The sequence below is a fragment of the Monodelphis domestica genome, chromosome 7 (assembly GCF_027887165.1).
Source record: "Monodelphis domestica isolate mMonDom1 chromosome 7, mMonDom1.pri, whole genome shotgun sequence".
Classification (NCBI taxonomy): Eukaryota; Metazoa; Chordata; class Mammalia; order Didelphimorphia; family Didelphidae; genus Monodelphis; species Monodelphis domestica.
In genome coordinates, this window is record NC_077233.1 from 135,274,849 (window position 1) to 135,292,598 (window position 17,750).

Consider the following 17,750-nt stretch of genomic DNA (forward strand, 5'->3'; position numbering starts at 1 on the left):
CACTCCTGTAGATCCAGTTGCAAATTTAAGAGATAAAACTAACCTGGAGAAAAGGAACTGAAAGAGCAGGACTCTACAAAAATGACAAATTAAAACAAAATTCTTCAAAATAGAGGTAAAAAAATCTAGATATGATCCAAATTTCTAAAATGATGAATAATATGGAAGAGGTAAAAATTGACTTCTCCAAAAAAAAAATCTGAAAGAGGACATTTCAGAACAGGTAAAATCAAGTCCTATTTTACACTATACTGTAGGCAGTAATCTTATCAAAGTCACTACTATGAGTTTCAATACAATCTGAAGGTGGTTCAAGGAGAGTTAGACAAATTCTTGAATAATCCCTAGAGAACCATATAATTTATTATGAGAGATTAGAGATATGTCAGGCATAATATTTCTACATCTGAGCTTGCCAAATTGGAAAACCCCTCCGACAAAATGTCTCTTGACAAAATACATCCCAGGGACAAAACATTAAACTTGCTGCTGCATAACTAGTCTGAACTAGTATACCATTGCTTTCACTCAAATTCAGAAGCTTGGAAAAGAAATACATTTAAAGAAGTTAAGCTGGTTACCAAATGAAAGGGTTTTTTAAATTGGCCTAAAACACATTCCTATAGATTCTATGTATACTACTAGCATTAATCAAGAAAATATTTAGCAAATACATAGGTATACAAACACAATGAGAAGAATAAATAAGACAAAATCCCTAACTGCAAAGAGCTAATAATTCTATGCATTACTAGATTAAAAGCATAAGATCATGGGTTTAGAATTCAAATGCACATCAGAAAAAAAAAATTTAAACCCTAAATTTCTGAATTAGAATCAATAGCTAAGTATTAGTTCTAAGGCAGCAGAACGGGAAGGACTAGGCAATAGGGCAAATGACTTGCCCAGGGTCACACAGACAGGGGGTATCTGAAGCCACATTTGAACCCAGAACCACCCATCTCTAGGCCTGGCTCTCTTTCTACTGAGTCACCTAGCTCACCCATCTCAGATATTTTTAGTTCACTCTTCATTCTATAGATGAGGAAACTAAGGTCTAGAAAAAGAAGAGTAGTTCACTCATAAGTTAGTAAAAAAATCACAGAAACAGAATTTAAACCTAGCTCAGGACTCCAAGTACAGCATTCTTTTCAGAACTATATTATACAGATATAATTCTGAGAGAATAGATCACAGATTCCTAAACCTGAAAGGGGCTTCATAATTGAAATGTTCTCCTCTTAAAGATAAGGTCCTAAAATTCAGGTCTCCTGATTCCCAATCTAGCATTCTTTCCATATACATCCCTAAAACAACAATCAAATTCCTATATATGCTTATTAAACAAACAACAAAAAGACAAAATAACAAATTCTACAGACAAAAAGTATCTTGTTAGATCAAAGTTACTCTCTTAGATCTTGAGTACTCAATACTGATGCACTGGACATAGTACACATTTAATGAGTTAAAATGATGCTAATTGTTAAATGAGTTAAATTGAGGTTAAATCTTAAGGCTGGGTAGATTATTTTAAAACTCCAGTAACAATAAAAACGTTATTATGGTTCATTAAATCAAAAGGCATTCAAAAACAGTCAGCTTCCTTATGTAGGATTTTCTGTAGTCAAAAGGCTTCCCCAGGAATCACATTCCTTTACCTCTGACAATACTAAGTCAGTAAATGCTGACCATGCAGAAAGAAGAGAATCACAGGCTAGGACCCTGTGCCTGCCTGTGACAGGTAGCTAGAACTCTACTGGAAATAAAGCCCATATTGTATAAAGAATGGAAGATAGAACAAATAAGAGGAATTTGAAACATAGATCAAGAGCTGGAAAGGAACTTAAAGATTACCTATTTAAAACAACTCTTTCCAGATGAGTAAACTGAGGCCCAGAGAGGTCAAAGCCTAAGGTCAAGCAAATAGTGAAGTGCCAAACTGAGATTTTGAACTCGGGTACTGTCTCCAAATCCAGTCCTCTTTCCATTGTATCACACAGCTTTTTACTTTAAAATAAAAAGGTGGGGGGAACTAGGTGGCTCAGTGGACTGAGAGCCAGGCCCAGAGATAGGAGGTCCTGGGCTCAAATCAATCTTCAGACACTTACTGGCTGTGTAACCCTGGGCAATTCACTTAATTCCCATTACCACACTTCTGCCTTGGAAGCAACACACAGTATTGATTCTAAGATGAAAGGTAAGGGTTTTTTTTTTTTTTAACTAAATGAAATTAAAAATAAAGAGGTAAATTTCATTTGGAATTTTTATTTCAACTTTTTATTATTTACCATCCTATCAACTCATGAAGTCAAACATTAGTAATTAATTGATTTGACATTTATAATTAAACTGTTCTATTTCGAAGTACAAATTTATAAGCCCTATAAAGAAGACTGAGAAAGAATTTAAAGGTATGGTATTAAAGGGAGGAAAAGAAGATAGAGAAACTTGACAAAAAAAAAAACCACACATACATAAATGACTAAGTTTGGGCAGAATTACAAAGCTAGATCAATGATTGCTATTTTGTTGTTGTTGGGGCAGGACGGGGAAGGGAAAAGGCAATTCCTAATGCTAAACTAAACCAAAATATATATGGTTATTAGATTAAAAAGCTGGATAAGTCATAAAACAAAGCAATTTAATCTGGCTAAATTCAGAGACTTCCCAAGAGGAGTTTAAAATAAGGTAGGCAATTACTAAACCATAGAAGGTGTAATAATAACATCTTAAGAATTTCTTTTGCCTTGTCTAAACTCATAATCCTTTGGATCTAAATATTGGAGAACTATATCATGCTAAAGATGAAGATAACTTTTTTTCACTTATTACCCCTAACCTAATGAAACATTCCAAAATAAAATATTCTAATTTCTAACTAAAAATGACCATTTAAATATTTTAAAAGGCCATGCAAATCAGGGGAAGCCTAAAAGGTCTAAACTAAAAATAGGGCAATATGCCAGTCTGGATACTAATAAGCTCTGTGTCATTGCCCTAAATTGCCCCCTTTTTTTTAATTCACTAATGCACATGCCTTTGAAATATATTGCTGTTATTTCATCTTTTATCTCTTCCCTCCCATAATACCTTGGTATTAAAATGTTTCAAAGTTTACTTAAGGGGGGAGGGTATTGGAGAAACATCATGTTTGTAATAGAATCATTAGAGATGTATCAGTCCTGCTTTTTAAAATAACTGCTTATATTAGAAAATGAAAACAGATTTACCTGACCCTGAAGTAACTACAAACTGCTGTAACCCCAGATAAACTTCTAAATTGTCCTGAAGAACTGGGAACTGAAAGCAAAGAAACAAATGTGAAAGTCATAAATATGTTTTAATCCCATTAACATTAATACACAATGACCAAAAGTATGGAAATAGAATCAATCAATTGACAAATATTTATTGAACATCTATTATTTCCCAGGTACTCTGTCAGATGTCTGGGATACAAAAACAAAAGTAAAAAAATCCCTACCCTCAAAGAGCTAAAATCCTCAACCAGTAAATATATGGTGTGTACAAAATAATTCCAAAGTAATTTTAGCAGGGAAAGCATTAAATATGGGAGAGATCAGTAAAGGCTTCATTTAGAAAGTGGCCTTTTTGAGCTAAATCTGGAAGGAAACTAGGGACACAGAGAGGTTTCAATGAGAGGAGAGAATGCATTCCAAGCATGAAGGACAGCCACTGAAAAGGCAAAGAGAAGAGAGAATGTCCTGGGTGAAGACTATGTAAAGTAAACGGCACTGGAACCTACAATTTGTAAACGGAATCAATGTATAATGAAGCTGATAAAGTAAAAATAAAAATTATTTACTCTTTGAATCCTGGATATTTGTGCATAGATATAGGTCAAGGAAGTCTCTCGATTCAATTCCCCCAATGAAATTATTTTTGAGGATTAACATTCAATAAATAAAGGAAAGCAACTAATCTACATCAATTTTGCAAAAAGCAAGGAAAAAGACAAAGATCTGACAGCAGAGTCATGTTCAAAAACAAGGTCAATTATGATTTAAGTTGTCAGCATCTACCCTTGTATTCTGATAGCATGCTCACCTCAGACCACAATTTTCCCCACCAAAACCAAGTAAAATCATCATTTGGTGACCCACTCAATCTTTTAGGAGAAATATATACACACATATGTACTATAGGTAAATAATATGTTATCAGCAAGCTTTACAAAGTGAGAAGAGATAGGTCCATTTATTCAGAAATCCATTTCTCTTGCAGACTTTGTCAGCACTCACTGTAGGTGAGCCTACCTTTTGCTTCAAAAGCTGATTTACTAATCAATTCAATAAAGAGAAAGAAATTGACCTTAATGTGGTGGAAACTAAGAAAAGCAGAAGACAAGGTAAAACAGCATTCCCCAGTGAAAAGAATACAAGAGATCATGTAGCTGAACAGGTAACACAAAAACTGATTGCATTAATTTCTATTGTTTCCTTTCTCTAGAAGATGATGTGGATTTAATATGATCTCTTCATATAACATAGCTTTCAATAGGAACTAAATGAGGCCAAGTGAGTAAAGATCCCAAGAAATTAAAATAGGTATAAAGGATCATATCAGACTTATAATGCTCTCCAACTAACTCCTGATTAGGATGAGCATCACAGTTATTTTCCTCTACTTGATATAATTAGGGGGACAGTAAAATATAGCCTCAAGATAGGAAGTTACAAAAGAAAATGTTTATAAACATTGAAATCCAAAGTCTTTATGAATACAAGAATAAAGCCTTCCTAAATGCATTGCCTATGTAGGTTATGAATTAAAACAGATCATGAGAGCTGGAAAGAGCTATGAAGCCCTGGTCCTTCCTTTTTAGAAATATGGACACTCAGCCCATAAAGAGGTAAAAATGCCTTCCACAAAATCCAGCAGTCAGTTTCTGTGCCAAAGCTCAAGCTCTGTCTTTAGGTTCATGGCCTTTTCTGTTATGCTGTCTAAGTGAAAGAGAAAATGATCACTAATTAATTATTCCACAGATGGTTAGTTACCAGTGTAGAGAATGCATGACTGGGAAGGAGCTCCATGACTTTGGCCACAACTTCCAAGCTCTGGCGTAAGTACCGCTGCCACTCTGTTTGTTGCTGTCAAAAAGAAAAATTGGAATTAATTCTCCAAAACTGATGAGTATCTAGAAGTATTTGTTATTTTTTAATTTGTCCACATAATGAAGTTCATTAACAAACAAAATTCAAATCGCATTTAATGTTACTTAGTCCTTTTTCAAAAACTCACAGAGATAAAACAAAATCAATGAATGCATTTAAGAATTTTAATTATTTCCACAAAGCAATAACATTATCAACTTGGCCTGGAATAACCCCAAAATGTTTGTTTTGTTTTCTAATATGTTAATAATAATGACAATTGCAAATATGTATACAAACACTTTTTAATAAAGGACTTTATAAATTGTGACTTTCTCAAGGACACAGTTAAAATATCAACTTTTTTTTTAAATAAAGCTATTCATTCCGGGGCTAAAAATGTTTTGCCAAGAGGGTCCAATCAAGCAGCACTCAATAAACCTCAAAGGTGTCTTAAAATAAATAGAAATACTAAAAGGAGAGGACAGCTAGGTTGTTCAGTGGTTAGAGTCAGGCCTGTGAATTGGGAAGACCTTAGTTCAAGTCTAGCCTCAGATACCTCCCAGCTATGTGACCCTAAACAAGTCAGTTCATCCCAATTATCTAGCCCTTGCCATTCTTCTATCTTAGAGCTATTACTAGGGCAGAAAGTAAGGATTTAAAATTAAAAAGAAAAAGAAATACTAAAAGCAAGTGACTAACCTCCAGAGAAAGAACTAATGGTAATCTGAATGAAGAGAGAAGAATCAATTAACTGCTGGCTTTTATATTTTATCTATCAAAACAGTTTTTCACTTTATTTTTCTCACATTTTTTTTGTGAGTCTTCTTCCACAGCATAACCAATATGGAATATGTTCTGCATGGTCATACATGTATAAACTGTATTAAATTGCTTCCTGTTTTAGGGAAAGGAAGGAAAGGGAAAGAATTTGGAATGCAATATTTTAGAAAATGAATGTTAAAAATTGTTTTCACGTGATTGTGAGTATTAATTTAAAAGGTAGGGATTTTAATATAAGCTGAATGCACAGTTGCAGGAGTTGTGATGAAATATGTTCTCCATCCTTCAGAGAACTGATACATTCAGAGTACATATGAAAGCATTTTTTTTTTTGCAAATGGCTAATATGAAAATTCATTTTGCTTAACCATACATATTTGTAACAGGTTTTGTTTTTCTTGCTTTCTCAATTGGGAGGAAGGAGGGAAGTGAGAGAATTCAGAATTGGAAATAAAATTTATATAATTTTTAAAAATAAATGTAGACTGAATAGATGACTGAATAAAAATAAAATTTAAAAAGCAAGCAGCTAATTGATTCTTATCCCAATCTCTTCCTCCTTTCTTTACTTCCATCTCCCAACATTTCTCATATACTATTTTTGCAACAGGTGTTTATTTAGGAAGGAAACTGGAAGGATAACAAAGTGGAACAGATATATCAGTTTATATAGCAACCTATCCATAGCTATTTCAATAGAATTGCTATAGCTGGGTGTTCTGTAAGGTAATAAAAATTGCAATTTAGACATTGGAAAGAGCACTTAAACCTAACCAAAATATGTGAAAAAGAATATGTAGGCTTTTACACATAATTTTCTAGCAAAGACCAGATCATCCTAGTTATGCAAATGAGATGTATAAAGATTTCTCTAAGTGTTTATCCCTCAATGTTTGGTAATTATTACCCCCAAAAAATACTTTTTGCTCAACAGAACAAAACTGCAACCTAAAGATCTCTTTCAACAAGGAATCTCCCATGCATTAAAATGATACAGGATTCTTTGATAAATGAAAACAAAGGAATAATTTTCTCCAACAACCCTCTGATTGTTACTATTAAATGTTAACACAAGGAGACATAAACTCATCAAAGGCATCTGCCAATATCCTGGAAGAGTTATGTCCAATGCAAAAGCCAAATAGAGGCTTTCTCTGCAAGATGCAAGTTCTAGAAGTGACTATTTGTAGAGACCACTGTGCCAACTATATCAAGCCACAGCACACTTTGAAGCCTCCACAATGAGTTTTGGCCACACAAAAAAGAATGGACTAAGATTTGGGTGTTATAACTAGATGGAAGCATACTTTCAATGATGATTTGTACACAAAATGCATCAAGCACATAGGGAAAACGAAGTGGATGAAAAATGCCTATTCACCTGATTATGATATGCAGTTAAGCCATCAAAATGCCTATTTATCTTGGAAAAGAGCTGCTAATAGACAATAAGTTAAACCCAGAAATAGAAATGAAGTGAGGTAGCTAAATTGTCATTTAGAAAACTGGGCAATGTTTTCAATGATCTCAAGCTGCTATCCATTCCCCAAAACACCAATTATTTTAATATCAGTATTCTCATAGGGATTCTATATGGTGCTCAGTCATGGAATACCACAATCTTAGAAGAATTTTAAAAATGCACGGGACTAAAGAGTCATAGTGGATGAAAGCATATTGCAGCACATTTCCAGACGTGATTTGTATACTTTAAACAGTAGAAAAGGTATCATTAAAATATATGTTTAACCAAAAAAGGAGGGAAAGAAAAAGTATGGTATTAATATCCACAAAATAAAGGAAATGTACTAGCACTGAGTAAATACTCTGGAGGACTTATAAAAGGATACAGAAAGGAATTAAACAAGAAAAGGAGGCATGTTTGGGTTATAATTTGTAGAAAGCATGCCCACACCAAAATTAGAGCCACTGAAGTTTTCCACATTACCCAACACATTTCTCAAAAATGCTATTTCTCTGCTCCAATTGATGGTGTAAGTCAGTGGCTGAAAATGCTTGCCAAATTGAATTAAAAGACCAGGTATTAGTCGGGGGGGGGGGGGGGGGGGGGGGCCTTAAAATGAATACCCTACCCATGCAAAAAAATTCAACTTTCAGAAACAAGAGATTTGCAGGTTCCCATTGGTGACTTAAATTACATGTTGTATTGAAAATCCATAATGGTCAAAACCGTCCTATGGTATATTTCTTACATCATCATCAAGTGTCTCATCATCCAACTCTTCTAACTGTGCTTGGTTGTACCTGAACTGTATCCGATTCAATACCTCAGTAAGCAAGAGGACCAGAGCATCTTTGTACCTGCGTGTAGACAAAAATTAGACATAAGTCACAAAAACAATTGCTTTCACCTCTGGTTACTAGAATCTAATATCAAGTACCAAATGAATATAAAAACAGGAATAAATATATTGCATTCTAGTTTATCTCACATAAGTAGCATCCTAGAAGATCAGATCCATGAGGTTTAAATTCCATGGTCTAGAAAGGTCACAAGATATTGAACTTTATTCCAAAAGGTCAGTCAACATATCCCTAAGGGAAAAAAACTGCCTGCATATGTTTACCAAGATAAATACCATGTGAACTAGCAATTCTAAAACATAAAGAAAAATGGCAATAGAAATGTCCAGTAGCACAAAGAAGAAAAACTAAAGGAGAGAAGTCATTAAAAAAACCATGACCTCAGAATCTTCACACACAACTGTATGTATAATCAACAAACAAGGTGAACTAGGTATCCTAACCGAGGAAGAGAAATGTTATGTTTTAGGGATCCCTGAAACTTAGGTGGTACTCATAACTGAAATATAAGTCAAAATGATTATACCTTAATGAAATGGGACAAAAAAAGGAAGGAGAACAAGGGTAGAATAATATTATGCAGTAAAATAATACTCATGAGAAAATTCAAGAACCAAAAGGGGGAAAAGGTAGCAAAGAACTTTTGAATAAAAAGTAATGAAGGGAGTAACAGTAGGAATACTGCTGTTGAGAGTATAATACTGACTACCCCAACAGAAGAAAATTAAGAGGTTCAAGAAATATATCCCAAACTGGCATGATGAATGATGATCAAATGAGATTATCTATAAAGTGCTTTGTAAAACTTAAAAGTACTATATAAATGTTAACTATAGGAGGCAGCTGGGTAGCTAGCTCAGTGGATGGAGAGTCAGGCCTAGAGATGGGAGGTCCTAGGTTCAAATCCGGCCTCAGACTCTTCCCAGCTGTGTGACCCTGGGCAAGTCATTTGACCCCCATTGCCTAGCCCTTACCACTCTTCTGCCTTGGAACCAATACACAATATTGATTCTAAGATGAAAGGTAAGGGTTTTTTAAAAAATAATAATAAATAAATGTTAACTATAATTATCAATGATGCAGGAATTCAATTCCCTAGACATCTGCTTAACACTTCCTGCCAGAAGCTAATTAATAAATTCCTGTCTTACCCTTTGTGATAATAGCCAGCATTTATACAGGGATTTTAGGTTTACAGAGCACTGTATATGTTCTCATTTGATCTTCCCAACAATTCTGTAAGGTAGATGTAATTATCATCTCTATTTTAAACCTAAAAAACTGAGGCTGGGAGGGAGGTTATAAGTGACTTGCCCAGTCACACAGTGAGTACACAAGATAGATTTCAAACTCAGGTCTTGCTGGTTCTGAATTCTAATAGTCTAGCTAATGTGGCCCCAAGGTGAAAATATCATCATCATCATCATTCAAAAACTGGATTAAGGTGATGATAGGAATTACTATTCTAGATCTGATTCTTTATCGGGAAGAATTGGTTGATGAAAAAACAAAAATGCAAAAGATATAAACTCTGGGGAAAGGCAGCCACTCCACTTTAAATGAAAAATAAGAAGGAAAGTCAAGTACAATCATGCATCCTAGATATTTTAGAAGAGCAAGAGAATGGATAGGCAGGAAAAGACCCAAAGGTCTATAAGGGAAAAGACACCCTAGGAGGAATGGAGCACTTCTAAGAATGAAATTTGGAAGACACCAAGAAAGAATTCTAAATGAGGAAAGAGCTATCTTTTCTTTTATAAAGGGTTATGTGCCAGGTACTATGCTTAGTGCTTTTTTGCAATTATTATCTCATTTGATCCTTCCATAAGCCCTGGGAGGTAAATTCTTTTCTAACCCCCATTTTACAGTTGAGGAATTTGAGAAAAATAGAGATTAAGTGACTTACATAGGGTCACACATATTAGTAGGATTATGAAATGTTAAGGAGAAAGGCTTGAAATGTGCTAATTCCCACCGTCAGCAGTAAGCAAGCATAGCAGCCTCGCCTGGACTTAGCAACTGCCCCTACAGTTCTACTGAAAGGAGGATGAATTGGAGTAGGGAGAGGCTTGAAGCAGGCAGACCCACCAGTAGGCTATTCCAATAATCCAGATATGAAGTGATATGGCCCTGCACTAGAGTAATGGCAGTGTCAGAAATTTGAGAGATGTTGCAAAGGTGAAATCAACAGACCTTGGCAACAGATATAATGAATTTCATCAGTCACTTTCCAAACTTTCTTGCTTGTCTGGCTCCCTTCCAAACTTCTGTGAATTTTTATAAAATATTTCAATGACCTCCCTATTGCTAACCTCCTTATTATCCTTAATCTCTTCCAATTAACATTTCAGAGGAGGAAAAAAATTATAACAAACAAGTATAGTCCAACAAACAAAGTCAGTCTCTGTGTCCAATGACGTATGTTTCTTTTTTGTACCTTATGTCCATCTCAACTCTATCAGGAAGTGGATATAACATATTTCACTACAGGTCCTCTTGAGATATGGTAAGTCACTGCACTGATCAAATTCTTGGGACTTTCAAAGTTATTATTTTTCCTCTATAATATTGTGGTCTTTGTATAAATTGTTCTCCTGATTCTGCTCATTTCACTCTGGCAGGTATCATACTACCCTGAATTCTGAAATCATCTCTTTCATAATTTCTTATGGCACAATAAAATTCTATTACATTTATATAACACAATGTGTTGAGCCATTCCTCAATTGAATAAGAAATCTTAGATTCTAGTTCTTTGCTTTCCTCCCTCCCTCTTTAGAATCAGAAAAATTGTTTTGTTTGTGGCTATTCTCTGTCATTATCTTCCCTTTTAACCCCGTCATTCCCTATTATTAAGTAAAGCTTAATAAAGGTCTAATCAAATTATGTATAAAATGTATTACATATGATCAACTGGCCTTTGTCCATTTTAGATAGGAATGAGGTTCATCTAATGCCAAGCCCATTGTATACTTCTCACACACTCCATTGATGTGATATACAAGTTCCCCCCCTATTCTTCCTCTTTTTCCCACTAGTACATATTACAGGATATTTCAAAAGCACTTTTGTAATCTGAATTAGAAAAGGAAATTAGCTACAAAAACACTGGTAAATCTGCTTGTATTAAAAAAAAAGTCAGTTAATGGAATCTTTCTTTTGTAGAATATACTGACAAGATGAAAAGGAGAAAGTAATTTCATAAGTAAAAGACAACTTTTATTCAAGCAAAACCTTTCTCCTAAAAACAACACATCTGGCATAGTTTTTCCTGGTTGCTTCACTCTTTCAACTGATTCAACATAACTCATTTTTAACTTAACAGTTAGGAGATCGTAAGCATTAGAATCAGTAACCTATTTAGAAGGCATAGATATCATCAGGCCCATTCATGACAGGCCATAGGAACCAAAGACTAATAGAAAGCTTTCTTCCTTTTTTAAAGTATACAAACACTGAGAAAGATTTCCCATAAATATATTTTACATCCCTTTCCAATAAGCAGACTAAACATATACTAAACAATTTCTCAACCTACCCAACCATACTCCACCCCTCCTCTCTTGACTCCTTCAGAGATGTGAAAAGAATTGCTCAACAAAAAAGACACTTTCACTGCTTTCTCAAGTGGTGTCTAGTAAACAAAAAGAAAGCACTTTATCATAGAGCAAAAGGCCAACAGCAGAAAAAAATAAAGCCCCAAAATGTTAGCATTCATCAAGAAGCATTACTATATACTCTAAGTCAGTATGTTTCAAATCTAGTCTTCAGAATAAAATATGATAGACTATGCTCTTCTTGAACAGCTAGCTATTCTAACAGAAAGGTGTCATTCTAGCTAAAGGGCAAGTATAATGCAAAAGTGAGAATAGTCACCAGTTTTCCACCCCAGCACTACTTCAATGAGGTCTCAATTTTCTATTTCTGTAAAAAGAAACGGTCAGACTAGATTGCCTCCATGAGGTCCCATTCAAATCAAATTCTGTCTATTAGCAAATATTTATTAAATATTTACTATGCACCCAGCACTCTGTGAGATACTGGGGATACAAGTGCAGTGAATGAAATAAGTGCTTCTAGAAAGAGGCTTACCTTCTAACTTGGGAGAAACTAGAAAGATTCCTCTCTTGCACATATGCGCGCGAGCGTGTGTGCGTGTGTGTGTGTGTGTGTGTGTGTGTGTGTGTGTGTGTGTGTGTGTGTGTGTGTGTGTGTGTGTGTGTGTGTGTGAAGATAAAGAGAATAAATCTAAATCTGTTATGTAGCCTAAGAAGGAGAGCACTAGGAATTAAGGTAATCTAGAAAGACTTCATGTAGAATAGAATATGTTTTTAACCTTTTTGTGTTGTGGATCCTTTTTGGCAACATAATAAAGTCTATGAAGTTCACTCTGACTACTGCTTTTACAGGTATCAGACACAGACACAGACACAGAAGGTAGTGTTTTTCTGCTACATCTTGAGGAAAAAAGGACTATGTGAAGAGGATGTCATTACAAGTATGGAAACAACCAGGGGTAGAAAAGAGGGGTTGGAAGACAACGAGAAAAGAAAAGAGAGGTGGAAAAGGAATGGGGGAAGACAAAGAAAGAGAAGGAGGGAGAATATGAGTGTGTGAAGCCCCAATTTGGCTGAACTGCAGTCCTAAAAGAGTACTATAATATGAGGGAAACAGATACAAGTTGGTAAAAGATTTTAAAAGTTAATAGGAGTTTATATTTATTCTAGGGGTAGTAAGAATCCACTGAAGTTGGATTAGCAGAACCACAATGTCAGAACTTTTCAAGGAAAATCACTTTAGCAACTATGAAACAACTGGAAGATGGGCTGGAATAGGAAGAGACTTGTTGAACTGATAACAATGAAAAAACTATTGCAATACTCTAGGTGAGGAATGATAAGGACTTAAAGCCTTTGATAAGGTGATGATTGTTAGAGAGGAGTCAAATTCAGGAGACATTTTAAAAACAGAAATTGCAAGGTTTGGAAACTGATTAGATGTGTGGGGCAAGGGAGAGTAAGGACTTGAAAATGTAGGAGACTAGAAGAAAGAAGATAAATGAGGCATTTGGAAGAAGGGTAAATTTGATAGGCAAAGACAATGAGTTGAGTCTGTACTTTTTTGTGATTGAGATGTATACTGGCTATGAACTCTGAAATATCTAATAGATAACTGGTAATATGGAATTAAAATTTAGGGGCAGAATCTGGACTAGATCATAAGAGTCTCTCACACACTACCTTTTATTTGCATGTATTCTCTCTCTCTCTCTCTCTCTCTATATATATATATATATATATATATATATATATATATATATATATACCTTTATATATGTGTGTGCATATGATATACATATATTTGCTCATGTTTTTCCCCATTAGAATGAAAGCTTTTATATCAGTTTATCATGGGACATTTATACACAAACTACTTGACCTGAAAAACTCAGGAGCTAGGCACATTCACAGTCAAAATGTTTAAATGGTGAAGTTTCCCCTAGACACTGTTAGGGTTTTCAGGTGAAGACTTCCATCAAGAACAAGTGTGAGAATCATTAAAGAATAAAAGTATCAGCTAGCTACCTTAGTTCAAACAGTCTGAGATTTGAGTATATTTTCACTGTTAAATCTATAAACACTTAAGTTCATAAAATGAGATATTTACATGCTGAGCAACAGGTGATAATTCTTCTGCACAATGTACCAAATGAGAACAGTCTTGAAATGCTGTAGTCAAGTTTCTTTAAATGCAGTATTAGGAAAATTAGTCATTCATGCCTAATAGAAACTAAACCTTATCTTTACTCTTACTACCAAGTGCTAAGAACTGGGGAGATAAAAGAAAAAGTGAAAGCATGACTTCCAGGTCACATGATCAGCAAGATGAAGACCTAGACATTTTCTCTAATCCTCATACCTCTCAAACCACCACAAAATAATCATTATGGACAAGAGGTAAAGCTAAAAAACTGTAGCTATTCTCGACAGAATTAAAATTCCAAGAATTCTACTGATGTAACCATCTGATAAGCTAACAGCAATGAAAGCAACTAGTGAATAGAGCACATGGAATCAGGAAGACCTAGAGTTCAAATCTTGCTTCAGATATCTGCCAGCTGTGTACCCCTGAGCAAATCACTTAACTTTTGTTTGCTTCAGTTTCCTTAACCATAAAATGGGGATAATAACAATACCTACCTCCCAGGGTTGTTGTGAGGATCAAACGAGATCACATTTGTAAAGCACTACATTAAGTGTTAGCTATTATTATTATCATTATTATTTAACACCTAATTTTTTTCTGTAACTGAGTCAGTGAAAGACCCTTACATTCTCCTCTTAATTAAATATTTGATATCTCCAGCAAGTCAACTGGGGTATAACTGAGCGTATGTGGTCAAGGAATATGAACTGGCAGTTAAAATCACTAATAACTGAAAAATGTAAATTAAAGTAATTCTAAGGGTTCTATCTCACATCCATCATTTCAGCAAAGGAGACAAATAGGAAAGTGACCATTGTTAGAGGGGCTGCAAGAAAAGCACACACACTAATGAGTTCACTAAACTGTGGTATGTCTTGATCCTTGTAATATTATTCCTAGGTTTATACCCCACCCCAAAAAAGACTGAAAAGGAAAAATCAGCATTTACAAATGTAGTTTTAGCAGATTCTTGTTATATAGCATAGCAAAGAACTGAAAATTAATGTAGTATCCATACTTGTGGCATGGTTGAACAAACCATGGCATATCAATGTAACGCAATAGCACTATACTGTAAGAAATTATAAAAGGGACTATTTCAGAGAAGCCTGGGAAACTTGTTTAAATTACGATAGAATGAAGTGAACAGAATCAAGAAAACAATTTTTACACTAACAACAATGGAAAGAAAAACAACTTTTGAAACATTTAAGAACTTTGATCAATGCAATGTCCAACCACAATTGCAGAGGACTGATTATGAAACATGCAAACCACCTCCTGACAGAGAAATGATGGACTGTTTTGACTATGCATATTTCTTAAAAGGATTCTTTTTCTTTCCTTTTTGGGAGGAGGGGATTTGAGATATGGGAAAGACAGAGGTGTAAGGGATTAGGCAGTTAAAAAAAAGAAAAGAAAAAATTGAAGCATTCTTCAAATGAACAGAAGAAATAAAAAAACCACAAGCAACATAACTGAAAATTACATAATGATTTTGTGATGAATATAAAAAAACAAGCTACATATAATAGAGACCCCTAGTTTTATGTTTCTGTTCTACTATGTATAATTTCAATGCTCTTTTATTTAAACATAGAATTTCTTTTATTCTCTTTTCTAAACTCTGTGCAATTTGGTTTCTGACCTCATCACTCAACTCAAACTACTCTCACCAAAGTTACCAATGATTTCTTAAATTACATTTAATGGACTTCTATTTTCATCCTTCTTGATCCTTCCTTCAGTAATTGAAACTATTAGTCTATCAACTTGTCCTCTTGGACACTCTATCCTCTCTAGGTTTCCATGACACTGCCCTCTCTTGATTTTCCTATCTCTCTTGCCATCCCCTCAAGCCCTCCTTTATTCCGACTTTCCCTAAAATTGCTGAGGACACTTTCTCCTGGTGACCCAGACTCAGAAACATGGTGTCACACTTTATACTTCATATTGACCTTACATATATACTCATTTGTTAAAAGCTTGTTTTTACCATAGCCACAACCCTAGTTCAGTATCTATCTCTAAGTTGGCCACAACCCTAGTTCAGTCTCTATCTCTAAACTGGCTATTCCAAGAGACAATTGGATTGAATTTCCCTCTACTCCAATCCAGCCTTCACTCAGCTGGTCAGGGTGACTTCTCTGAAACATAGATCTGACCAAGTCCATCCCCTACTCAATAAACCCAAAGCATCAGACCCCTTCTAGCAACCCAACAACTGTACAATTCTTGCTAAGATGGAGAAGGGGAAATGTTATAAGGAACTAAAGGAAGGTTTGGAATCACAGCTGTGAGAAATTTTAGTCAATCACTGGAGAATTTAAAAATCACCAAGCAGCAAGGAGGGCCTAGCTGAGTTTCAATTAAATAGGAGGTCAATAAGCCTGATCATAGAACTTTCTCCAGTACTAGTCATTCAGCAGCACTCAGAAGTAAATGTAAATAGTGAGACTCTGTGTTAGGGGTGTGGCCAGGTATGAGAGGACAACAGTAAATTGCTAAATTAGTGAACCATTAAGATTGAGAGTGAAAGAAAGGTGAAATCAAAGCAGGGTAATGAACTAGATGAAAAGGCTGGTACTCATGGTAAAAACAAAGAATAAAAAGAATAGAGAGCAATGAGACTAAAAGACAGAGATAGGATAAAAGGAATTTCAATATTCAAGATCAGGGAATTACCCCAGTCAAAAATGATGGTGAGAGGGATAAGCTAGGTAGCAGAGAAGGAAAAAGTACTAGACCAAGAGTCAGGAGAACCTGGATTCAAATCTGACCTCAGACACTTCTTAGATGTGTGACCCTGGTCAAGTCACTTAACCTTGATTGTCGAGTCCTTGCCACTCTTCAGTCTTAGAATTGATACTAGGACAGAATGTAAAAATTTAAATAAATTTTTCTTCTTTAATGAGTAATGGTAAGATCAATATGTGATCATCCCTATGAAAAGCTATGAGGAGGAAAGATAAAGGGCATGAGAATTGAGAAGGATTTTTAACTAGGATGTCAAGGTGATCAACAAGTCACTGTGAATACTTAAGTCCATTAATTTTGAAGGGGGAATGGCATGGAAAGGACAGCTGTGAGGCAAGTACTAAACTTGATAGAAGAGGAAGAATGACCTATAAAACAAAAATAAACAAAAAAAAAATTTAAACCAAGTGATATAGATGGAAGGTATGAACCATAATGGTAAGAACTACAGATCATATTATTATATCCATTTTATTGATAAGAAAACTGAAGTTCAGAAATTAAATAACTTGTCTACATTAGAAAGTCTAATTAGATGTCTAATTAGAAAGTGATAGGGCAGGATCCAGCTCCCTCCTGATTCCATGTCTACTACTCTCATGAATTAAAACCACACTGACTCCAACAATAATTATTTTTTAAATTATTTTTTTAAAATCTAGTCCAATGTGGAAAAGAGATACAGTAATAGACTAAAAAAGTAGACACAAAAGTTGTCAGGGTGTTTGCCAATGAGATTAAAAATACTAAATTTTTACACAAAATCTAAGAGATAGTTTCCCCTAAGAACTCTGAAAAAGCATTAAGTAAAAACTGGAAACATTGATGAAAACTGGACACAGGCAATTTTGAAGAACCTCCTGTAGGCACCCTGATAGTATCTTTAATCTCTATTTGTCACAGTAATTAACAACAACAAAAAGTCAGCACATGCAAATGAACAAAGAGGAGACCAAAAAGTAATGCCTTTTTATTTCAGACGAGTTATTTTTTAACCCTGCGTCAAAATGCCCTTTGCTAAAATTAATCAGTACAGTGAATCAGTTGCTAAAATAACCACAT

General features: G+C 34.8%; 1 protein-coding gene across 4 annotated transcripts in view; it reads right to left on the reverse strand.

Moving 5' to 3' along the window:
- The window catches only part of XPO6 (exportin 6), a 111,145-nt gene that overhangs the window by 31,347 nt on the left and 62,048 nt on the right, over nucleotides 1–17,750 (reverse strand). For all 4 annotated transcript variants that reach the window (XM_007499473.3, XM_056805510.1, XM_007499472.3 and 1 more), the window contains 3 exons: nucleotides 8,114–8,222; nucleotides 5,022–5,114; nucleotides 3,234–3,303 (listed from right to left, as the gene is read on the reverse strand). In XM_007499473.3, the coding sequence (XP_007499535.1) occupies nucleotides 3,234–3,303; nucleotides 5,022–5,114; nucleotides 8,114–8,222 (272 nt within the window). The remainder of the gene's footprint in view (nucleotides 1–3,233; nucleotides 3,304–5,021; nucleotides 5,115–8,113; nucleotides 8,223–17,750) is intronic.